The 26,115-nt window shown below is 30.6% G+C and overlaps 2 protein-coding genes and 1 long non-coding RNA gene across 8 annotated transcripts in view; 2 read left to right on the plus strand and 1 right to left on the minus strand.

Moving 5' to 3' along the window:
• Positions 1-26,115, minus strand: part of Cyp303a1 (Probable cytochrome P450 303a1) — a 54,768-nt gene that overhangs the window by 25,335 nt on the left and 3,318 nt on the right. Inside the window, exon 1 of one of the 2 annotated variants that reach the window (XM_014430413.3) lies at positions 2,821-2,842. The exons of the other annotated variant lie outside the window; for it this stretch is intronic. The gene's annotated coding sequence lies outside the window, so the exon portion shown is untranslated. Of the gene's footprint in view, positions 1-2,820; positions 2,843-26,115 lie in introns of those variants that run through there. 2 annotated transcript variants of the gene reach the window in all.
• On the plus strand, positions 1,068-2,937 carry LOC136797294 (uncharacterized). 2 transcript variants are annotated; one of them, XR_010845153.1, is made up of 3 exons: positions 1,068-1,146; positions 2,210-2,332; positions 2,733-2,937. It is a non-coding gene; the product is annotated as an uncharacterized lncRNA (long non-coding RNA). The 2 variants fall into 2 exon arrangements; XR_010845152.1 differs by having other exon boundaries at positions 1,074-1,283.
• On the plus strand, positions 8,049-26,109 carry LOC106686852 (uncharacterized). 4 transcript variants are annotated; one of them, XM_014430422.3, is made up of 14 exons: positions 8,056-8,178; positions 8,382-8,660; positions 8,773-8,848; positions 9,045-12,856; positions 15,564-15,980; positions 17,452-17,556; positions 18,529-18,612; positions 18,713-18,820; positions 19,548-19,643; positions 20,257-20,379; positions 20,495-20,647; positions 22,594-22,737; positions 23,809-24,145; positions 24,340-26,109. In XM_014430422.3, the coding sequence occupies exons 5-13, from the start codon at positions 15,564-15,566 to the stop codon at positions 24,127-24,129; spliced, it is 1,551 nt and encodes a 516-aa protein (XP_014285908.1). In that variant the 5' UTR covers positions 8,056-8,178; positions 8,382-8,660; positions 8,773-8,848; positions 9,045-12,856; the 3' UTR covers positions 24,130-24,145; positions 24,340-26,109. The 4 variants fall into 4 exon arrangements, with proteins under 4 accessions (XP_066909584.1, XP_014285908.1, XP_066909583.1 ...); XM_067053482.1 differs by lacking the exon at positions 9,045-12,856; XM_067053481.1 differs by lacking the exon at positions 9,045-12,856 and having other exon boundaries at positions 8,382-8,848.

Genomic DNA, 26,115 nt, shown 5'->3' on the forward strand with positions numbered 1-26,115 from the left:
ATATATAAGTATATTAATTAATATTTATAATATAAGGAGGGACAGATGTAAAATTATATAATATACATCTTAATGTATAACATAAAATATTATAATCTGCAGTAAAATGGTATGGTAGGTATGGTATGTATGGTTTTGTTCATCAACTTCTTCCAACAGATGAATGATGAGAAGTAAGTAATTTTGATAAATTAAGTATATTTTAATTTATCTGAAACTTCTTCTTTCTCATTACTTAGCTATTAGAAGGCATTGAAATTCTGATATCATATTTTACCCAATGTTGTATATGTTCTAAAAATGTGTCTCTTTTTTTTTTTAAAGACAATATAAATTACTCTCAAATATTTTATTGATTTAAAATACCAAAATCGTTGCATTTTTCTTTTTTTCATTAGAGCTCAACAGTTCCTTAAAAATATGATTCAATGACAATAAAATTATATTTATTACAAGTGAGGCCAAACGAAAATAATAAAGAAAGGAAAACTTATAACTAAACTTCCTTCTCTACGCTATGTCGTTGAGGTTTTTTAATTAAAAATCTAGTGTAGTACATGAATCACACAACTTTCACTTACTACTCTATAAACTAATATAGTTATGTTTGTGATTTTCCAAAAAAAAGATATATACATAATCCAGGAAAAGCGAAAATTATTTCAAATGTTGGATTAACGAAAATAACTTTGCTCCTGACAAGAATCCGATAGTTTAACAAAAATAACAAAGTTGTAATGCAATCAGGAAAGTTCGTGTGGTCTAGGCTTTTCCTGTCTGAATTGAATACCTTTTTTTCTCCTTTAGTTATTCATAAAATTCTTTAATATTTTTCGAAACATTATTTAATAATAATTAGTTATTCATTGTTTATTATTGCTATCAATGAGAGCTGTTTGTTTGTTAAATAAACAAAATTGAAGATACCTAAGGGGAAGATTATTAAAAACAATTATTTAAGCCATGTCAGACTATTTCGATGAGAATAAAACCCAGCTGATATTAAAGAACATTTGATTATACACTGTCATACCGAGTTTGATTAAAATCGTTGAGGCCGTATTCGAAAAAATGTAAAAAATCTATTCTATAAAGAGGCACATCCGGTTGGTCGATTTTATCGAAAAAGTCTATCTCACATCTCAGGTATATATCAGCCTTAAATGTGTGATTTTAGTTACGTACTGCTTATCGTTTTGAGCTCGGTTGTTCACAGACCCAGTCCAATTTGGAAGACTAAGGGATTTATAACTCCGTCGAAAATTTTCCCTTACTGTGCACAGGTAATTGAAAGTAAAAATGTAGAAATTTGTGAACTAAACAATGAATATAAAGTTAAAATAGTGAGATCAAAGTAAAATTGATACGTTCATAGAAAATATAACTCAATTGTGTCAAAAATTATCATCAATTTTAACCAAATAGAACAACCAGGCTCACATTGAACCAATCCTGGAAGGTTCCATAGGTGAACTATTATACGCACTATCTGTGTAGCCCAAAGATATCATAGAAAACCTGGTGTGGTGCGCGCATCACACAAAATTTACTTATCTATCTACTACAACTATCACTAACCTATTTACGTCCCCAAATGTTTTGTGTAGCTCAGTGAGCTCGTGTTGAAGTTCATGATTTTCACAAAAAAAATCCTGAAGACCAGAGAAGATAAAAAATTTTGCACACATTTTTGCTTTTCTGTTTCTATAAAAGTTTGTATTTTAGTGTTTCTTTGGATCGGAATAGCAAATAAATCGAAAGGGAAAGAATTGCGGTCTTGGCAATTCCCATTCGAATTAGATTTATTTATTTTTCCTTTTGTCTCCTTTAGTTAATAAATCTCCTTAATATTTTTTTGTTTATACATTGTATATAATTGCTAGCAATGAGAATCATTTATTTTTTTCCAAAACTTTACTTTAAGATATTTGGAAAATTCGGCGTTTAAGCCCCATTAGTCTATTTCAATGAGGATGAAACCTATGCTGTATTAAATACCACTTCATTTCTCATTGATTGGTTAAGTTTAATCAAAATTGTTTAAACCATGTCGAAGAAAATAAAAAAAAGATGGAAAAATCTATTCCACTAAGTGGTACTTCCGGTCGGTCGATTTTAGTGAAAAACTTGCTGTCATAACCCTGGCATATACGCACCTTAAATATGCAATTACAGGATCGTATGATTTTTTTTTTTTTTTTTTTTATAGGGAGGCTGTTCACACACACTATTTTGTGAGATTTGGTTATTTCCACTCCGGGGACCTCAAAACCTTGAATTCGAAATTTTGCACAATCCCAAAATTTTCCCTTACTACATATTCCGTATTTAGGTAAGTGAAAGTAAAAATTTACATCACCTTTTATTAACTTATTAAACAATTTGTTATTTTGAAATATACATTATAACAGATTTCTACATTCAACTTAGTCAAGTTTAGTCAATGAAAAGAAATTTGGAAGGCCTTAAAGGAATTTTTTTTAAAATTAATCAATGAGTAAAAATATAAAATTTCAATAAACGCTTTATTGAGTAAAAAATAATTTAATGCAATCCAAGAAATATTTGTATAACATTTACCTTTTCTATTCTATTTTACTTTCATAAATTTACTCTTTTCATTAATATAGAAATCAGTTCTGTTATTTTTTATAAATGAATCTCTATTTCTATTTACTGATATATGTTATTGTAATTATCAATCATTTGTTTATGCAAACTCTTTGTTGCAGACTCGGATTACATATTACTAAATTGCATAAGTTACTACATTTATCTATTTACATAATAATTCATCAATTATAGAAAAAATAATCCTACCTTTGATACACTAATACTAGCACAGGAGAAAGAAAAAAATTCCAACCAGTGAGATGAGTTATCCAACCTTATATACCCAACACCCCACTTCCTCCACCAACCCTCTCCATTCCAGGTTCCACTACTGTGTATTTTGTTTAATATTGTGTATGTTGTGATAAAAACTTTTTTGTAGTTGTATTATTTTATTGGTATCCCTGTGTTCAATATTTCTAAAAAACTATAATATATTTTGGAACATCTTAAGGTAATGAACCAAAAATTTTCAAAAACATTATATTATTTGAGTTTAACACATTAAAAAAACAAAAAAAAAAAAAAAAGAAACTTTTATTGCAGTTTGCATGAAAAAAGTATAATTTCAATTATGTTTATAAGGAAATCTTGATAATTATTTTTCTTAGAAAAAACATTTATAGTAAATAAAACAGAAATAAGAACAAATATAAACTTTTTTTTTTCTAATATTTCTTACATGAATATTCTTCTGAAATAATAATTTTTAGTATAATGTTTGTTGAGGAATTAAAAAGATACATGCTAAGTACAGTCAATTATTTCACAGTGAAAGTTACAAACTTATATAAACAAATCATTAACTGTTAAATACTTTCATTCAAAATACATTTGAATATTTTAGATCTACATTGAAATGTAAGAAAATTTTATAGGTAAGTATAGGTAGGCATTATAGAGTTGTAAGCTTAAAATTTGTTGAAAAATAACATATATTAAAGTAGCAGATTCTCAATTCTTTGAAACTTAGAACAAGTATTAAAGAGTTGAACATTTTTATTGTTAAACTAACTCTTACCCTTAACATGGAATTAGAAATTAGTGTGTTAAAATTATTCTACTAATAAAATGAATTAACTTGATTAAAAAAATAAATTTTCAAACCACAAATGCATTTTTTTTTATTTATTTAAAAAATTACACCCAATATGGCCTAACCAGATGACAACATCTATCGGTCTGTGCCAAAATAACACATAAAAATAATAGATATAAGTGAAATGTAATTATTACAATTTTTACTGTTAGGGCATTATAGAAGCAACACATTTTTTAAGCTAGATTAGTACAATATAAATTGATCTCAAGTGATACAACTAATAATTCAATTAACAACTACTAAAATGAAAATAAATAAAAAAATAATAATTATTAAAAAAATAAATTAAAATAATGGAAAGGACTTTAAAGTGAATAATAATGCTGCAAATTTACAATTACTGAATTAATATATTAATGAGAATAAAACAAGATGATACAGAATATGATAAAAATAAGGATCCAGTAATATCTAAATCAATAATATCTATTACTAAGCATACACATACATAACTAATTCTAATCATAGTATAATGAATAATTAGTTAAGAAAAAATACATTGGGAATCATATAAGTAAGAAATTAGCCAGTCAAACATTTATTTTTTAATTTTCTTTCTGGTTCATTTGTTTATTAGTCCTTCTGATAAGCAATGGACTATATAGTCTAAAGGTATGGTTACCAAATTTATTGTTATAGGGTGATTTGATAAATTTAATTTTTTTTACATTTTTTAGAAATATTATTTCTTTTCTAAATTAGTTATTATACATAAATTTCAAGATAGTTCTGTAAAAATAAAATAGTTTAGGTGGTAAAGGCCAACAATTGTCTTCTTTATTATAGCAGATTGTTATTGTTTTTAATTTTGATTATGTAGATTTAAAAATCATTTAAGGATTCAGGTGTATCTGGTTAAAATAAAATAAAATAATTTTTATTATTATGTTCTGCATAAGCTAACTAAATAATTTCTTATATAAGAAATGATGATAAAATAGTACAAATAAATAATTATTAAAATTATGAATATTAGATTTTTAAAAAAAAGTAATATTTATACGAAATAAATAAAACAAATACATAAAAAAAAACATACATTAATTGCATATGCATTAAAAATAATCTCATTTAACATTTAAACTATAATGTAATGTACTCTTCAACATTTACAAAAATATAATTTAATCAATGTATGAAACAACAACTGTTAATTGTTATGGTTCTTTGAAGTAATTTATAGCTAATTGAAATCACAGATTTTATCATATCATAATTGTAAGTGATAAATGAAATAGATTTTTACCTAAACATATAGTTCCGATTTATTTTAAAATAAAATAAATTAAGGATTTTTTGAAAATTATGGTTGTAAACAGTGGATAGTAAATTCAGAGCAGTCAAAAAATATTCATTAAATTATTATGCAGTGGACTCTTGCTAACCCAAACTAATTAATACCAAGGAGGTTCATATCAACGAAAAATTTGGATTATGGAAAGAGAAAAAATAAATAGATTCACAAATATCAAATTTATTTTATCAATTTAAAAACAAAAATTATAAATGTATTTATGCACAAATATTTTTACAATAATTAATAGTTGTTCAGAAATTTATTTTATTTAGCTTGGATTTTTTAAAAATAAAACAATTTGGTATTTCTAACTAGATTAGTTAATTCTCAGCATGCAAGATGTTGATAATACAGTTTTATTGAATGTATGTATTATAAACATAAAATCAAATATTCAATTTTTCTTTCTTTTTTTTTTTAAAGGGGTAGTTCGGATTATAGAAAAGTCAGGATTAGCAGGGGTCTACTTTATATCACTTATTCAGGTTATCAATAAAAGTCAATATAATAATTGAACACACAATTCATCATGTTATTTATATTTATTTCATCATTTTAACCCTTATTATCTTATTCATCATATTACCCTCATGGTCCTCATCAGTGGAAACAAGAAATGGAAGAAAAAAATTGATCATAACCAGTGGTATTGAATAATAAACTCTTTTAGATATGACTAAACAAAAAGAAAATAAATAAAACAACACAAGTGTGTTTTTTATTCATCTTCAATTTTTTGTTTTATATTTTTAATAAGTTTATCAGCTCTGAAGCTTGGTACTTTATACAGTTTAATTTATACACTTATTAATTTTAACTATCAAGCTATAATATCTGTCTAATTATGAAGTTAATATAGATTTATTTTGGGTATTTAATCAAAATTATTCGTTATTCGATTAGGATATAAATTAGACTTCATTTTAGACCGAAAATGTTTCCATGCCAAAGCTATGTCTGTGAGTTTCATTCACCAAAAACTAACTCAACAATTCTTAATATTTGAAATTGAGTGATTCATTGTTGAAATAAAACAAATAATATACTAGAAACCAATTTCTGAAAAGTAATAAACATACTTTTTTTTAGAAATTCCAGTTATAAATAATTTGAGAGTCATTCAATGTCAAATTACCTCCTCATATTTTGTCATAACTTGATATAAATTATGCTATCACTATTCTGACAAAATCTGAAAAAAAAAATTCCTATCAGCAATAGTTCTTGTAAAATTAAATTTTTAGTTGTTTTTTTTTACTTGGAACTATCCAAAGCTTTAGAAAGCACACCTTTAATATGCACTCAATACTTAACAAATATTTTTGAAAACTTTTCTGGTAATCAACATGAAATTTTGTTGGAAGTTTGAGTGATAGACCTAGACACAGAAAAAAATACTCTTGTTTAACTATCTTAAAATAGATAAACTTAAAATAGATAAATATAATCTTTTAGAAATTTAAGAAACAGTTATTTTGTTTTACAAAAACCACTATATCTAGAATTCTATCAGAGCTGATAAAATAGTCAAATTTGTTTTGAAATTCTCCTAAATAAATAAAACATATAGATGGCTTTTTAGGACATTTCCCCAGTTGGGAAGGGCATCTCAAAAGTAGTTTTCTGGATCAGCAACTCCTTCCGAAAAGAAATCTTGATTATGTCTGTCTATTACTATTATGATTTATTTTTGTGATTTTCTATTTCATAAAGGAATAATTTAACTCATCTTTGTTACATTCTTATACTGATTGAATATAAAATAGTTTCAGGCTTATTTACCCATTTTCTGGTTGAATTTTTCTTAAAACAAATTATTGTACATCCAAGGAATGTACTCTGGAAAAACAATTAGAATCATAAAAGGTGAATCTTCTGTTAATTCTAATCTGTTCTTCACTCGTATTTTTTATAATTATGTTAATGCATTACTATCTGTATCTGTGGGTTGGTGGACCTCTACAAGCTTCGACGAAATTCGCCTGCACTGTTAGGCCTGCAAATGCAGTGAATTTTCTATTAAGAAAGTAAGACTAAATCTAAAAATCTTTTATAAATACCAATCAAAAGGTATCAAAACAATTTAATATTAAAAATCAATGTTGAGAAAACAATAGGCATATCCTCAGTTAAAAAAAAACCTTAATACGATGTTTCGTTGTTGATGTTGTTGAACTTGTTGATGTTCGGATTTTATGATTAATAATACTTTTTTACCAATCAGTATGATTTCTAAATATTTAAAATTATATTGATATATTTTTTATCTATCTCAAATTTTAATTTCTAAAGGTATTGTGCTTTGATTTATCTTTCCGGAACCCTCCCTATTTACAGAATTTCGTTCCAATAAACACCCCATTGGTATTTTATTCCGAGATTCACCTTGAAAACTATTCACAATAAAATTACTACCGTAGATTTTTGAAATAAACAAAATTAATACCAATATTTTATTTTTTTTCATTTTATAAGAAAATTTCTAGATTGTAGGAAGATTGCCCAGGTGGCGGTCATGAAATGTTCAAACTAGTTTAAAATATTTTTTAATATTTTGTGCCTAAAATCTATTACATGTGGGCAACTATTCCAATAAAAACAAGTTCTAGCTAAATTAATCAGTTGATTCAGATATTGATTTATATTTTTTGCAAAATTTAGTTTTATCATTAGTGTGATTTTTGGAAATAAACGACAAATATTATGTATTGGTGATTGAATAAAGAAAGTATAAAAAGAAACTAAAATAACTAAGAGAAAAGAAGTGCTAACTATTTTTCAGTAAGTTTTTTCTGACCACTGTCCTTGTTTGTTTTACGTTTTTAATTAATTTGTACTTCCGACTTTTCAAGTATCCAGTAAAACAAAATTAATAAAGTCATACATCAATTTCATGTGCCTAATAATTTATATTAAGCTAAAAATAAACATCGTGTAGATGGGGGTAATGAAAGTCGAGGGGTAATCAGAAAGTTATTGACCCAGGTTGTAACGGACTAGTAGTGACACCACGCGCCGTTCTCTCAAACTACTACACGAGAGCTCGCCATCTTGGCTGTTTTAGTTCAGATAATGTGCTGATTATTTTATTTTTGTTAGTTAGCAAAATCGCCGTAAAGATCACAACTAATCGCTTTGCACTATTTCTGCTTGAAGCAACATCAAGGTAAGGCTTGCACAATATACAATCGGTATAGCCTACTTTTTTGTAATTTAGTTGTTTAGCAAGAATTTTAAGCCGAGTATTTTTCTTTAATTGCGGAATAAAACCATCCATTCGGGGTAATAGCAGTCACTATGATTGGGGTAATGACAGCTCCTATATCAACTGACCCTCATTACCCCAATACTATCATTTTTTTTTTATAGAACTAGAAGATCCAACATGGTGATGCCTGAACTGACATACAGTAGTGGAAACATCCAACAGCTTCAAACCAACCCACTTTCACATCTTCTTAGGATATAGATACCAAAATAAACCATAATTTTATGTTCTCGACCGACAATAATAACCATAATGACCTTTATTTTCTAAATATTAAATAAAATAACAATCTATAACAGCAATTACGGTGAAAGGAAGGAACCTAGGTATTCAAACGTGATTTAATTGAGGAAACAAATGAAGAGTTTCAAGTTAATGAGGTAAGTCCAAAAATCATAAAATAAAATGATCGAGAAAATCGAAAAAAAAAATAGTTGAAGAGCTACGTATCTAATTACATATTCTTCTTCTTTTTTTTTTTTTTGAAAACAGACGGAAACCTATTCAATTATTTCATTAATGCTTACCTGAGGAAATATAATAGAATGTGGGAATGTAAACTAAACTGGTGAGTTCATCATGTTTTGTTTTTGAACATTTTATAAATTTTTTTAAATTTAATATATTTATTGAAATTTACAACTGTACATTATAATACATTCAGTAAATTTGTTCTCAGTTATAATGGGTAGTTATCTACACGAGTGATACAAGCGTGTAGAGAACTACCCATTGGTAGCATTCTAATGACGTTTTTACATTAGCAGGTCTCGTGGCCAACTTCTTTTCAGGCGCCTCGGAGGATTATCAAAAATGGAAGAAGATGCAAGGTTAGAAACTAGTGAGTTTAGATGGTTTGGGAGTTTATAAAGGAAGGAATAGTTACATACGGAACATTTAGGTCTTAATATATGATTTTATTTATGTCAAAGTAAAGGAGTATTGAGAATTTTACGAAGGATTTTAGGTTGTAAGAATTGGATACGAGAGAAATTCGAAGGTTTAGTGGAGCCCCAAAGCTCAACTCCGTATATCCAGATAGGTCTTACTATTGTCATGTAGACCAGTCTTTTGTAATGGATTGGAAGTTTAGACCGTTTGTCTAGTAAATGCTGTTATAATCGAAATCGACGTGCAGTCGTTTGTCCAGATGTAGTCCAAGATAGCGGATCTGTTCGACAGGGGTAAGAGCAACATTATTAAAGGAAACTTTAAAGGTTTACGACGAAGGGTAAAGGTGATTTGATGGGATTGGTTGCGATTTATTTTAATCCCCCAATTGTAACACCACTCTTCAAGGGCTGTGATATGGCATTGAAGAGTTTGGGATGCAAATTAAGGGTTATTACTAACTGCGAGCACACATGTGTCATCGGTGTACGTTGTGAGTATAGTGTTAGGATTGGTTGGGATGTCAGTACATACGGTGTAGAGGATGGGACCGAGGATACCATTGTGCATTACTTAGAATAATCTATCAATGAGACAGGAACAGATGATGAGAAATTATTTTGGAGCTAGGAATTTATGGAGTTTGTAAAGCAGTACCAGGTGCCAGACTCGATCAAAAAACTGTTCTACGTAAAAAAAGACTCCCGCGCAGTACAGTCCGAGCTCCAAAGAAAGACGAGACAACGTCCACCACACAATTACATTGCTGAATAGTGGAGTTGGATGTTTGGGATCCAAATTGGTTATTAGGAATTATATTATTTGAATCTAGGATGGGGTATTGACGTTTCAAAATGAGTTTTTCGAGAATTTTGCCCATGATCGGTAATAGAGAGATGGGTATCCTGGAGGCTGTTGAAGTTTGAGAATCATTTTAACTATACATGATTTCCTTGGGGCAAGCAAATATGTGGAACGGAGTACGGCGTTATATATGTAGGTGAGTGATAGGATGGCTCTCCGAGGAAGAAGTTTTAGGATGTGGGATGTTATTAAGTCGTCAAGCCAAGAGCTTTGGGGATACACGATACCGTTGGAAAAGAACTCCAATGATTAATTATAGATATTCATATCTAGCATACCATGGAGAGGGGGTCTATGGTATCTAGTCTTTGAATTAAATATAGCGCATACATCCCCTGCGTTCCCATCAGGAACCGATAGAGATACATAATACAAATACATAATATAAGCTAATCTTTGAATGATACTAGATATTTCAGAAGGATGAAATTCTTTAGATGAGAGGATCATTTGAAGCGAAATATTTAGTTCTGCTCCGATACATTTAATCATCCGATATCAGGATGTGGAATAAAGGTTTTATAGAGGTGGTGCCCATATAATTATGATTTTTCTTCCTGAGTTCTGGTCCAAGTTTGGGATTCAGTGAGTAGTGGGTGGTTAAAATATTTGCAATTCAGGAGTTTTATAGTGGTCCTCCATAATGGTTTGTCAGTAGTTGTAAGATTAATTTTTTTTTAAATTTAATTTCTAAGAATTGAACTCGACTTAAAAGTATCCAGTTTAAACTATACGAACCTCGAAAAATTAGTTTTGAATACGATATTATTGTTAAATTTATGGTCAAGACTCCCATTGGAGTCCTATACTGCCTAACCATGGTTGGGGGTCAAAGTTCTTCATTTTGTGGGACTGCCACTCTATGAAAAAAGTCAACGTCCCAGGCCGGATTCGAAACGGCACCGCCAATAGACATCAAATTGGTAAGACTGTGTCTTAACCACTGACCTACGGGCGGCCCCAATTTTTAGTTTACTGTTGCTATTAAATTCCTATTCTATAGTATCTTGAAGTGGGAATAACGAATATAAATTTTGAACCTGACAAAATCCGACAGTTTCACAAAGTTGTGCACTCGGGAATGTTCCAGTGGTCTCGAATCGAATGCTCCTGTTTTCCTTTTTGTCATTTAGTTATTCATACAATTCCTTAATATTTTGAATTTAACCATTGTTTATTATTACTTGCAATTAAAACTATTCATTTTTTTTTCAAATAGACAACGTTAAAGGTACTTTAAGGTAATATTTTTCAAAAAATCGTCATTTAAGCTCTGTCAGACTATTTCAATGATGATAAGGCTTAGTTGGTATTTTAAAAAAAGTTAATTCTGCATTGATATGGCGATTTTAATCGTATTCTGTAAACTGGGACTGGTCAATTTTAGCGAAAAAGTTGCTGTATCCCAGACACCCCTGACAAATACCAGCCTTAAATGTGTGATTTCAGTTTTGTAATTTTTTTTTTTTTTGAGCTACACTGTTTACAGACACACTGAATACTTAATGAGACTATGTTTTTTAGGCTCAAAGGATCTAATACATGTATTTCCAAAGAAATCTGGAATTCGAAATTTATTATTTTTGGAAAGGTTATTCCGATTTTTTTTTAATAAAAAAATAGTTACTATGTTTTCTAGTTGTTGGATCTTTACCCATACCATCACGTTTCTGAAATATACATTGTGAATTTTACCGACTTTGGTTTTACAATTAGTCCTCTCTAGCACCTGTATGTGACCAGATCGTGGTTATGAAACTACCACCATACTTGCTATGTTCCACCTCCAGTGAACCCGTGGTTCTTGACTTCCAAATAATTTGGCATCCTTTATCATCTTCAAGCCCTCCATTTCCCTCGATCTTTAGGCGTACGAACTTTCTTCTCTGGTGAGGCCAATTGCTATTCCTCCCCCGGAGTCAAATCCATCAAGACTACCTTACAACTCCAGACATTTTCCCTTGGTCGTCTTCAACTGTTAATCATAATCGCTACGTTTTGTACGTGATGTCCATGTTGTATTGTCTTAACAGTTCTTTCCAGCTTGTAATTCTCGCTGTCGATTCCTTTAGCTCTTCATTTACCCAGTTTTATCACTGTCTCACCCTCTACCCATGGCCAACCTAAAGTAATTAATTTCTAATTATCAAACCTGAACCTGGAGTGCCATCCCCACGCCGCTCAGTTCCTCCAGTACTTCTCTGCCTGTAATGGTGTTAAAGCTGCCCTTGTCCACTAGAGAACTCCATCTTCTCTACAATCGAATTGTAAGCAGACCGCCATGCTCACTTCTCAAAGGATAGTTCCTCTATGTGCGATCGCTTCTCTGCTGAGATCCTCCACAGATCTCACACATCTTTCTTCCTCCTGTTCCTCCACTTCGTCTTTAGTTTTTGATACTCCTGTCACTTCTGAAGACAATCACGGTTTTACTCTCCAAAAGTAAATAATTACTTTGAAATACAGGTATTAGAAATTACATAGCCAGAAGATTATAAAGATTACTTAAAAAGTCTCAGCAAGCTTGAGGACTGGATCTTAAAGAGTGGATCAGTTCATTTAGTGATTACTTACCCAAAAACTAGTCTTTGAGTTTCATTGTAAATATACCAGACAAGGAAATATGTCCTGGAAAAGGGTCCTAGTCTGGTACACATATGGCGAGTTGGGAGGAAAAGAGGGCGGCTGACGAGTTGGGGCCAGAGGAAGAAGTCATACATCGCAGGGATTCAGCAGCGGCCGCAGGCATAAGGCGGAAGGACGCGAGACCGCAAGATCCGCTCAGCTACTACAGCCAAGCTTGACAAGCGCATTAAAACAAGTAAGACCTTTTCCGTTGTAATTTGAATGTCAATAATAGAATTAATAACTTAGAGTCAGTATAAATATCAAAGATCCCAACTGGTACTTCTCAATTCATAATATAATAATTAAAATATAAGGAAACTGATCTACCATGCTCTCTCATTATATTATTCTTGCTAAGGTATATACGATTGTAAATATAAAATATGTAACAAAGGCTTTGCCTTCTAACTAAAAATCCCTGCATGCCACCTCATATATAATAGCATAGTAAATTGGTGAACACGATATCATTGGAAAAGAACTCCAATGATTAATTATAGATATTCATATCTAGCATACCATGGCGAGGGAGTCTATGGTATATAGTGTTTGAATTAAATATAGCGCATACTTTTTCAGCCGGTTCCCATAATGAACCGATAGAGATATGTAATATGAATATATGAATAAATTTTAATATAATACGTGTATGGGGAACCCCTAGTTGGACTTAAAACCCTCGAAGCCCCGTACACGACATACCTCATATCAGGTAGGCAAGCAGTACTAAATGTCTGATGGAATTGCCTTGATATCGATATCTAAAACAGCTTGCTAAGAGCAACAAGCTTATTCTAACGTGGATATGATGAATTAGTTAGAATGGGCTCAGAAACAGCACTATCAGACACTGAATCAGTGTGTAGTGTATAACTTGGTGTAATAAGAAAGGAGATTGACTCCTAAAAACAGAGAAGAAACCTTACTTGGTAGGTAAAAATCTAAACTCTCCATAAATGTGTCGACGGAAAAGATGAAATTTTATCTAAACCTGGCAAGGCATGAGTTGAGAACAAAAGAATGTCTCGTAACGGACCATTGTCCACTAAAATATCATTTCAAGAAGACGAAGATAGTTGATTTCACAAATCGTCTTTGCTGTCGAGGACGCATAAAAGGCTGAGCATAATCTATGTCATAATGAAGCTCATGCCTTTTAAAGATCACAATACTTGAATCAGGGAATACTTGAATCTGAAGACATTACTAGAATTAACCAAAAAAAACCTAGTGGGGTTTGTTAGAAACATCGAATTTCTATCTGATCTCCAGACAATCAAGGTATAACTCACAAAAGATCCAAATGATTCGAGGTGAGGAAAGATTTAAGAATAAGGATACCATATCTTTAGTGCAATAATAAGTAATAACGCATGAAATAGAAATATGTATAAAAAAAGGTTAATTTCCAGAAAAAAAGAAACCTTTTAAAAATAAGGCGATAAAATTATAGAACAAAATAGTGAGGCAAATATATTGAACATGTATGTACTTGACAGACCTATTAACATTAATTCGGAAACGTTATAAAAATGTATTTTGAAAATAATTCGAGGTTAGTCATTTTTAGCTGGGCCCTCTAGTCTTTGATAGGACGTGAAATGATAGTTAAAATATGAAATGGAATGAAAAAATAATTTTATTCTGGGACATATGTCCCATTAGAATAAATACATGGTTCATATAGTGATATTTTTCTTTGGCAAGCGTTTACAAATTTTCTGATAGTAGAATAAAATTACATTGGTATATTGGCTTTACTATTGTTTCTAATGTTAATGAATATATGCCTATTTGTCTGATTACAAAGATGTGGAGGTTTGGTTATTCAATAAATGGAGAAATAGGTGTTGTTTAAAGAAAAGAATGGATGAGGACTGGTGAATGGGGTTGGGAAGAGAATTGCAGAAGGAGGTTGCACGTATGACGAAGGATTTGCTAAAGAAGGAGGTTCTATAGGAGGCCATATATAAATCATTCGAACAGGATCTGGTGTTTAATGAGTGGATGGATGAACGAAGAGTGAGGAGATTTAGGATATAGATAGGTTGACTCTTCCTCGAGCGAACCAGACGTACCTCAATCTACCGGCTGCTTTCACCTGCCTCGCCAGCCAGTACAGGTGTCTATTGGCGGGGGTCATCTCTTCGCCTATCTCGTCGCAGTCCCAGCCGAGATGCCTGATGATGAAATCTCTTTTCACCTTTCGGAGTCGAATCACCTCGTCGCGGACAGTCTGGCGAACGAATCGCACCACTATCGCAGGCGGGGGAGGGTCCTCTCCTCTGGACCTTTTTCTTTCCACCGCGTCCAGGTCTTCCGGGCTGAGCTTCACTCCCAATGCAGCTCCGATCGAACATATTATGCCCTCGGGTGTTTCACCTGGTGGGTGGGCTGGCCTGATTTATTCTTGCTTCCATTGTTTTAATTTGTTTTTTTAGATTAATATTTTCAATAACTAGTTTTTCTATGGTTTCATCTTGCTTTTTGGCTCTTTTCTCTATAGTCTTCAGTCTCTCGGCGTTTTCAAATATTATTTCTCCCTGAGTGCTCATTACATTTTTGATATATTTTAAATCGTGAGTAATTTTCCCGATTTCTTTGAGTATGGCCATTATGTTTTCCTCCATACTTCTGTTGGGTACGGCACTATATTGCCTAACCCCTGACTTGGCCAAACTCTGACTGAATTTGGAGACATATGAAGATTATGCTTAAAAGTTGGAATAGTGGTAGGACAGAAATTAGAAAAAATGGGAAAATTAGATTAGTCAGATATCATAATAATATTCTGTTGCCCCTTATGCTGACTTATAGTATGTTGGAGATCTCGTCCCCATGTTGGATTTGCTGAACTAGAGTTCTACCAATTTCTTTTTTTTTTTTTTTCTATGTTTCAGATGGTTAGAAACTATAAGAGAAAGACAGAAAGAGCTAAATGGACTTTAGATGATTTGAAAAAAGCAAAACAAGGTATTGCTGAAGGTTTATCAGTGAGAAAAGCTGCTCAAATATTTAAAATACCTTCTAGTACACTGCGAATCAGATTGAAGAGTGGAACTGATTCTTTGCCCAACTTAGGAAGAAGGTGTGACTTTCCTCCTGCACATGAAAAAGCTCTAGCTGATTATGTTAATACACTATCAAACGTTTGCTATGGTATCACCAAAACAAAGATAAGAAAAATTGCATTTGAATATGCAGAAAAAAACCATTTAAAACATAGATTCAATAAAGAAACTAAATTGGCTGGGATGGACTGGATGTATGGTTTCATGACAAGGAACAATATTAATATGAGGAAACGAGGAGAGAGGGTAAGTAAGTAAAGTAATTTTAATTAGACGCTCTAAAAATTCAATAATTTTTTAGAGTCATTTAAAGAATTTTTCTTATAATTTTACTATTAGGTGTCCAGTACTACAAATGAAAAGTAATTTTTGTTTCTTCATTATAATGAACATGCCAAAATAATATAGCGTGCTACATTTCATTCCATTTTCTTATTCATTTTGTTATTTTTTTACTCCTGATTATTTGAATATTTTAATAATTCATCTCAATCCTCGAACCATTAACAATATGCATCATCGGAAATCTACTGCACTATCCATTCAACCTATTATTTATTCCGTAGAATGCAATGTTCAATCACCAGTTAAAACAGAAGGAAATACTACATATACTTTTAAGTTTTTTTTCAACTATGGATTTATTTTAATACTCTACAGTGAAAGCACAAAAATATTGAAAAATGATATACAACAAACCGTTATCAAAATGAATAATGAGACTGATGGCTTTGTTGATAAATTGATTTTTGCAACAATGCCAACAAAAAGGTGAGGTATTTAGACATTGTCCAAAGCTTGCACTAGCACTCTAACTGAAAAATGTTATGGTCACTTTATGGTGGCCTATTGTTGGTAGCATTCTAATCCATTTACAGATTTGTTGGATTTAGTTGCTATGGCAGTATTTACATGGGTTCATAACTCAGGAGCACTTCCCACCTCCACATTACTGTCTCTATTATGGGTATTAACCACTATAGCTTTCACCAAGGCACGAATATCACTACTAATGAGTTCTACTTTAAATGGATAACATGCATCAGAATCTACAACATCTTTGTCTAGCATTGATTTCTCGGAAAGGGCCAATCTTACTTTAAGATAACACCCTGCTACACCTTACACAGCCAAAGCGACAACAACTGCAGGAGTTGGGCTATGAAATTTTTTCAGCGCTCAATCTATTCATCTCACCTCTCCTCTATTGAGGGTTAGACGAAATGAAATTCACTCAATTATTGCTTAGCCACTCATTATTCTTAATCTGAACTTCAAGCAAGGTAAAAGCAAGTGTTAGAACACATTGTACGAATGCAGAAAATATAAGTATAAAGAAATTAATATGATACAAGATATTGTGAAAATGCATGTGGCTGTATTTAATATAGTTGATTAGCATAATCTTTTAAACACGATCTATATTTATATGTTATGAATAAATAATTTTTAAAAAGTTGGCTATTTATTTATATTTTACTCCATAATCAGTACTTCATTTCTAAATTTTCTATATTTGCATGAGATCTTACATTTTGTCTCTTATGTAGTATTCCTAATAAAAAAAACTGTTAAATGGATTGGAATACTGGTTTTCTACAATTAATCTACTACTATGTGTTTCATTTTTTCTACCTTCTGGCCCATAAATCTTCTTAATTTATATCCAAAGTCAACTATTGTGTATGTAATTCTATGGTTTTATTTTTTATTATAGGATGTATCACATCAGGGTGACATTATTGATGCTGACAATGCAATTTGTTCTAATCAAGAGAAAGAAATTGATGAGCCCTATAAAAATACAGCTATAGTAATTAAGGTGCTTATTATTGTTAATATTGTATTGTATAGATTTTATCATTAAGTTTGATTTAATATTAATTATGCCCTGTAATGGTTTTATTTGTGTGCCTAGTTATATATAGGCTTATAATATGATGTATAATTAATATCCATGTGTGATTTTTCACAATCATAGGTATTGACATTTAGGAAATATTGTATTTAGGATGTTAATGTTAGTTTAACAGGATTGCAGTATTAAATGGGAGGCAACACAGAATGTTATATTTAAAGAGTAATTTATTGGTAGATAAAGACTAGGTGTGGTCTGTTTAGCATATCTTGTTTAAAATTAATTTTATTGGAAAGAGGTTCCTAGTTGTGTCATTATTGAATTATCTTTCTTCACACCAAATATTTCTCTAAATACTCAGGTTCTGATACTCTTTTTGACTTTGTTCTTTCCTTAAAGTATGAATTTCTCTATTACTCTTGAAAAGAACAATATTTTTGTGAATCATTACTGAACAGTAGATGGTTTCTGTCAGTATTATTTTATATGATGTGTATGAGTATTTAAATGAAAAATGATGAAGACTCTAAATCAACATTTATAATCTTAATTTCATTTTAAATATAAAGATATTATGATTTTAGCACCGGTATCCACCTCTGGAAACCAGTCATTATTTGTCATTTTTATCATCGCAATACAAACCCAACTATCTGGGGATTAGGAAAATATACTAGTTATTATTGTTTTGTATAATTGACCATGACAATAGTTTGGTATTTTAAAAAAATCTTGTCATCTTTCATTTACTTCTCCAATTCAAAGTGTTGTAATAAATGCTAAGCATGACTCAACAGTTAATATTAAGAATTTGGAAATAAAAAAAGATATTTTACTAGCTTTTATACAATATATTAGTATCATCCCAAACTGACTCATATTCTTACAGCTCTTATAAATCATTTGAAATAATTTTTCACGATTATTATGTTGCAGATAGAACCTGGTCTAAATGATATTATTCATCAAGGCAATTTATCACAAGAGGATTACATTGGAAGATATAATCCATTAAAAGAGGTTTAAATTGCTCAAATAAAAATTCAGTAGACTCAAAAATATTTAATATTTTTAAAAATTTCAAATGTTAGTATATATATTTTTTTTTTTTTTATTACAGAATAATTCAGTACTCAATAATCTCATGGTTGGTGTAGATGAACCAACCTTTTACAAGCAAGAAGATGAGAATCAGCTTAATTTTAAAAATACAAGCATAGATATTAAGGTACTTTTTATTTATTAATTTTAGAATTCTTGAAATAAGAAGATGTATGGTATATTTAATTATAATGATAAACTTTTTTCATTGTATTAGTTTACTTAATTTCAGTCTATAAAGGAATGAATTGTTGCCATTATGCAATATATGGTGGTCAGTAACATTTGATTTTATTTGGCCAAACTGCTTCTTCTTTGATGTCACTATACGGTTTACTAGAACAAACCCAACCCATACCTTAAGTTGTCGTACTACGGCTTTTCATTAATAAAATCAGACTTTGCCATATGTTGGCTGTAACCAGTTGCAACATATTCTGTTGTACTTGGTCTCTTCCATGCTTTCTCAAAATCTCCACCTGTTCTCTCAACTGGGGTTGAGAAAATTATATGTAGCGTATATGATTCTTATTTGTTCTGAGCTGGTGAGAGTAACATTCTGTTACATTATCCTGAAAGTAATACACAGTTAACAAACATTTAGCACCTGATATCATCCTAATAGTTTTATAGGTAGTGGGCCTGCCATTACTATAAATTAATTTTTATTGTGGGCTATCCAGAAATTTAGAAAACTTTTAATTACAAAAATAAAATCTTGTTATAAAATAAATTATTTAATCATAGTTATTCTATTAATGTTACATTAAAGGAATAATCAAGTTAATCTAAATTACATATATATTATTTTGTGAAATAAATCTTTACCAATATTACTTTATATTTATTTACAGACAGAACCTGGAATTACTGACTGTGTTTTTCCTGATGATATATCACAATATAATACGACAAGGGGTTCAATGCCTGGATGCAGTAAATCAAAAGAGGTATTAACAAACCTTTTGAAACTTAAGGCTTTATTTATATGTTCTTACACTTAAAAGTATTTTTCTGTAAATATCTTATATATTACTTTTACTTATAATAAAATGAAAAGATGGAAATTAACTGATCTACATGAAAAAGATTAAGATAATTAATTCAGTTATAAATGGTCCATCCTGCCTGACCAAAGAAACAGAGTATAAGTCAGTTCTCTTTATTTCTTCTGAGATGGCTAGTGTCATGGATGAGTTCATTGATGTCTACTTATTTTGGAGCATGTGGGTTCTTTATTTATTCTTTTCTTAATCCAAATCTTGCCTTCTGTTTGATATGTCCAGGTTTATTCCAAGTCTTAAGGTCCTCTTAAGAATTGAGTATTCATCCACTCCTCTTTTACTCTAGACTGTGACCTCATCTCCTCACAAAGACTGAAGCTACATCCCTTTACTGTACATTTACGTTCCTGCAGAACGTAAGCTTCACCTCTTAGCCCACTACCAATTGTGCTTAAAATTCATCCCTCAACATTCATCATCCCAGTTTCTCCCTTCATATGATCATTGTTTCTTCTTGAACTTGCCAAGGCCCTCTATGTAGAAAAATATTTTTTTGCAGGAACATTCCAATACAATGAGGTTTCATTGCAGTGTTGAGAGATTTTCTGATGCTGAGAAAACTTCTGAGACAATAGCAGAAAGGCCGGAAAATTATCAAACCAAAACACGTGATCAACAACAGGTTTTCAATTTAAATAATATTTATATCATTTAATAACATTTTAAACATTTCTGAAGGCTTTAAAACAGTTTCTCAGAAACAGGAGATATTTTAATTCATTTATATTACCATGCAGCAAACCAATGATATGCCTGTAGCAGAAAGATGGAAGATGAAATGGAATGATGATCGACCCATTGGAGAATTTAATGTAGCAGGATTAAAAAGATCTATAACAGCTGGAGAAAGGAAGCGAAAAGGCAGAGAAAAACAATGTTCTGATGCTAAGGTACAATAGTATATTGAAGTAAGATTGTCATAGCCTTTTATTTAGTGTTGATATTCTTCATTACTTATCAAGCAAAGACATCTGCTATAAAAAGTGTTAGTTAAAATATATTTAATGAAAGATGACTCTCAAGTATTGGGTTGTAAAATAAGTTTGTAGCATTTTTCAATATTTCAATTCAATCCTCTCTGTGTTTATAAAATCCTGTTTACTCGATCAATAATGTTTACATGTTTTAAAAAAAGGATTAGTTAAGGTGCTTTTGTTTATCAGTTTCAACCAAGATTCCTTATCTTTAAGTAGTATTTTGTTTGCTCAAAATGGAAGAGAATAAAATTCATTTTCGTCATTTAATGATTTTTTATTTCCGAAAAGGAAAATCCGCTGCATAGATGGTTAACAAAATTTGCAGTGTGTATGGCGATAATGCCTTAGGAGAAAGCACTGTCTGTAAATCGTTTGCTCGGTTCAGAACTGGAAATTTGACTTGGAAAACGTAAAGTGCTCGAGTCGTACTTCAACTGTTGATGACCAAATTCAAGCATTGGTCTCAGACAACCCTCACTCTATGATACAGGATATCGCAGAAACGCTTAACATATCTCATGTAAGTGTCTCAAATCATTTGGGGGCTGCGGGATATGTTTCTCGAAGTGATATAAGGGTTCCTCACAATTTGATAGAAAAGAATTTATTGGAAAGCATATCCATTAGCGTTTCCCTCCTGAAACACAATGTTAATGATCCATTTTTAAAGAGGTTAATAACGGGATGAAAAGTGGGTCCTGTACAATAATATTGTGAGGAAAAAATCCTAGGGAAAACGAAGTGACCTGCCATTAACAACTCCAAAAGCAGGATTACATCTAAAAAAAGGTATGCTGTGCATTTGGTGGAATTGAAAAGGTGTCCTTTATTTTGAGCTCCTCCTGCCCAACCAGACTATTAATTCTACTATATGCTGTGCTTAGTTGGAACAGTTAAAGGCAGCAGTTGAGCAAAAGCATCCAGCATTGGCTAATCGCAGAGGCATAGTTTTCCATCACGATAACGCCCATCCTCACGTGTCTTTGCAGACACAGCAGAAATTATTGGAATTTGGCTGGCATGTGATCCCCACCCACCCTATTCACCAGACCTTGCCCCAAAAAATGTTCACTTATTTCGGCCCCTTCAAGACTCTCTTAAGGGGAAACACTTTAATTTGCTCGGGGACTGCAAAACGCACGTAGAGGAGTTCATTGCGCAAAAGTCTGAGAAGTTCTGGGAGGATAAAATAGAAAAAATACTTGAAAGATGGCAACATGTAATAGATATAAATAGGTCATGTATAATTAATTAAAAATATTTATAAGAATCTGAAGTTTTTATTGAAATCATCAGTAAAAAACGCTACAAACTTATTTTACAACCCAATATTTTGAGATTGTGTTGATACAAAACTTTTAAATCTCAAAAGTGGTGATAATATTTAATATTTTAATATTTTGAGTAAAAATTGTTTCATGGACTATTTAACTCGTAATATTGAACTTGGAATCAGTTATGGAATTCCCTCAAAACACCCCAATAAAATGAACAGGTTAACCTCTAACCCTTTAACACATTAACCTGCTTTTGGCTTTGCTTTAGTTGGGTTATGACTGATTATCATTTGAAGACTAATTCTAGAGGTCTGAAAACTAGAAAATTCAAAATCTAAATTCTTCTTAGTTGAGTCAATTTGTATATATAGATAAAATAATGCTCGGTGTAGATATAATTCTATTTAGTAGATGTTGCTCTAACAAACGTCATTCAGTTGACCATTTTACACTTTTTTTCTTATTCTAATTTGAAAGTGGGGATTTCAAACAAAATTATGTATTGCAAATTTAATATTTCTTTTGTAAAGAAAATTTGTTTGTCAAAATTTCAATTTCAATATGTTTTTCTTTTTGGTGTAGTTTTCACGACATAAGCTTGAAAATTGTTCTTGTGGAACTCATTTGAAAGCGAGAGATAAATTAAAAGCAGAAGTTGATGCCCTCACCCAGAGAAAGGAATTTTTGTCAGCGCAGATTTCATGGATACAAGCCAAGCCTTTACAGGTGGTTCATTTTTGTTAATTTTTGAATTTAGTGCATTTTGTCTTTAGTTTTAATCTCTATCATAACTATATCATATATCTATATCATATATTTTTCATGAGCTATTTATAAGCTATTTCATACCAAACTCAACCATAAATGACTATTAATCTTAAGATATACTTTCACTAGTAATGCTTAGCATACAAGTAAGCAGTTTCTGCTGGCAATTGACTTCTGATATGATTGATTTCAATGAGCCCTATTTTGATGATTCAGCTGGACAGTCTAGGTATGATGTCTTCTCCAGGTTGCCCAACTTAACTGCTCATGAAGCAGTCTAGAAGCATCAGTTTAAAATATTTGAAACTAGTATAGGTTTCATGCTCAAGGATAGGAGTTGGCTCAAATCCATAGCCAAGGTGTTGTCTGCTTTGATATGCAGTGCCAAAAAAATATGGAAGCAATAATGGTTGGACTGATGGTTAACAATCACCCCCAACATCTACGGTATGAAGATTTCAATAAAGGAATAAAGTCACTGTGATACAAATTGGATTCAATTTTTATGTATTATATCATATTTAAATTTTATGGTGTATTTTAAACAAATAAGTCAAATTAATTGTTTTCTATTTTGAATTTTCTGAGTTCTATTTTCACTCCTCAATTTAAAAAGAAACCAAATGCTTCTTGTCTATGCTTAGTTTTTTGAAAAATCTTTTATCTTAGACAATGGATCATTTTTAGGCACCTGTCCATCACCAATAATTTTTGTTGAGAACTATGAAGGCTTGATCTTGTAGTTTAGTCACCATATATTTTTTTTTGTCTTACTTACCTTTCTCATTACCTTTCTACTATTCTACATATCCGAACTAAATTCTATTGTATACCATTTTCCACTGTTAGCTGTTAATGGATAATAAATGATAAAACACAATTATCATTACTTTAAGTTAATAAAATAATGGTAACCCCACTTAACTCAGGTCTATTCCAACAGGAAATCAGTTGAGCCAAATAAATATACTACATAATTTATTTTATATTGTCTTGAAACATTATTATGTTATTGTTTTATTTTTACAGATAAAGCAAGGTCTTACTGAGAATGATTCTGATGATGATTTATCAACTATCTCTACAAATGATTCCAGTACAGAATGCAGCCGGTTGAAAGATGTTTCATTTGACTCACAAACAAAAATAAATAGAGATCATGAAATTAATAATGATAGCATTGTCAAAAATACATTTTTTGGAATAAATGGAATGCTGGATGACTATCAAGTTTTTGGTGAGTTTGTTGCTACAGAACTGCGAAATCTGAAAAGTGATGTCAATCGTAGGAGATTGAAAAGAATGATACAAAAAGTAATTATTGAAGTCTCGGAATCAGATGAGTGTTGATGGATTATGTAGGAATGTGAGTATAGTTTGTTTTTCCATAACTTTTCCACTAATTTTTTCATTTTAATTTCTTGAATTCTTAAACCAAAATAAAAACTTATCAAATTCCCATAAATCATAGATACATATAGATATATTTATATATATGTATTAATTTTTTATCTGTATATAAATAAATCCTTAATGATTCTATTACTTTTATCATTTCAGGAAAATTAAGATAATAAACTTGTGGAACATTTTTAAAAAGTCATGTATTGCCAAAACTCTAATGTGCAGGGTTAAAATTACCATTGGTTTATACCATTGTGGCCTTTACGATTGGTTCATAGACATCTGTAACCCAGGATTCATCTTGTTAAGTGAAGGCTCATTTTATTTTTAAAGATAGTGTTGATTAAGTAAATAAAAGTCACACAATTACTGAAAGAAATTCTCAAAGAACTTGAAGCAGTAAATTTATTTATTATGTAAAACAAAAACAATTATTGCTTACAAGACAATGGGAGGCTACACACGAGGGATCACCGGTTTCAATGAAACTATTTTTGACACTAGGTCAAAAAATATTAGACAGGTGTCTGAGGGTTCTTGCCAGTGCACCCGAGGAGCTGAGAAAAAAATATATTAAATAATTTAAAATATTTTTGACCCTTCAACTCGTGTCTAATATTTTACATGATTCCATATGCATAGTGTTAACTTGTTTGTTCAAAAGGAGTACATACTTCTGTCAAAACTGCTACTATATTTATATGAGTGAAAATACAGGTATATTACATACACTACAGTACATACACTGAGTTCATTAAATGTAATAAATGGATTGTTCGAGACAGTTTACTTTTTTTTTTGTGATTGCTAGAATACCCTAGCATTTTACCTAACTTTTTGTTTCATAAGCTGGTATGCACAAAATTAGATATGATATACATGCATACAGTAAAAGGTTATATTTTGTTTTAATTAAATTAAAAATAAAACTTTATGTAACATTATGATCCACATTAGTTAATATCTAAAAGAAGGAAATGTAAATCTATGTAAAACACATTGTATATATGTAAGAAATTAAAAAACATTTTTTTTTTTTAAATTAAATTATTAATTTGTTTAAAACAATTGTAGATAGAATAAATCTTTTTATCTTAAAGTGGAGATATTTCTACTATCTTTATGTAACATTTTTCACATACAAAGAAGGGATTATCATAAGAATAGTATTACCACCTGTCGTAGAAGGATTTGAACAATCGATTCTTAAGATATAAAGATATGGACATTCAATAAAGTAATGGTACCAATGGTGTTGGGCATAGTAATACTCATGAGGCATGATTTGTTTGAATGGATTGTATACTGTAGAATCCTGCTGAACTGGCTCTCTAGAATATTTATAATAAAAAAATAAATTAAAATAATGTTTCACAGAGTTAGCTAGTTTCACTTGTTATGCTATCGCCAGCACTAATAATCTATTCTCTTAGAAAGCCAGAAAGTATATTTGAACATGCTAATTTCAGGAACTACCAGTCAAAATTGAAAACAAATCTTTTTGGATTAGATAGACTGGCATAAAAGATAACTGAGTGAGGAAAAGTAGGACATCCAAAAGTTGGACAAAAATTGATGAGGTGAAGGAATGACACGAAACTTCCCAATAGGATTTTTCAACTCCTACTTTTATTCTAGTCATTATGATGTAATAAGTCTTGTACAGTTAATCTCAAATTCCCTTACTAAATAACGTTTATAAACTTTTTTTTAAATGAAATTTTGGAGGATTTGGTTGCTTCTATCCACTTTTAGAGATATTTGGGATCAGATGTATTTAGAATTGGGCAGGAATCATTACATGAGTAATATAATTACATATCTCAGTTACGCTATAATTTCACTAATATTACCTTTAAATGGTCCTAAACTTTTGTAAATAGTGGTTTTGATGTACATTTGCTCTTTTTTTTCTTTTTTTTATACCAGATC

This window comes from Halyomorpha halys, unplaced genomic scaffold, assembly GCF_000696795.3.
Source record: "Halyomorpha halys isolate HHAL.00 unplaced genomic scaffold, Hhal_1.1 Scaffold889.1, whole genome shotgun sequence".
Classification (NCBI taxonomy): domain Eukaryota; kingdom Metazoa; phylum Arthropoda; class Insecta; order Hemiptera; family Pentatomidae; genus Halyomorpha; species Halyomorpha halys.

Excerpts from the sequence above, each read along its gene's own strand:
- LOC106686852 (XM_067053483.1), top strand. The coding sequence starts at position 15,564 with ATGGTTAGAAACTATAAGAGAAAGACAGAAAGAGCTAAATGGACTTTA. Across the intron at positions 20,648-22,593 it reads AACAATGTTCTGATGCTAAG|TTTTCACGACATAAGCTTGA; the intron begins GTACAATAGTAT and ends TTTTTGGTGTAG. Across the intron at positions 22,738-23,808 it reads TACAAGCCAAGCCTTTACAG|ATAAAGCAAGGTCTTACTGA; the intron begins GTGGTTCATTTT and ends TTATTTTTACAG.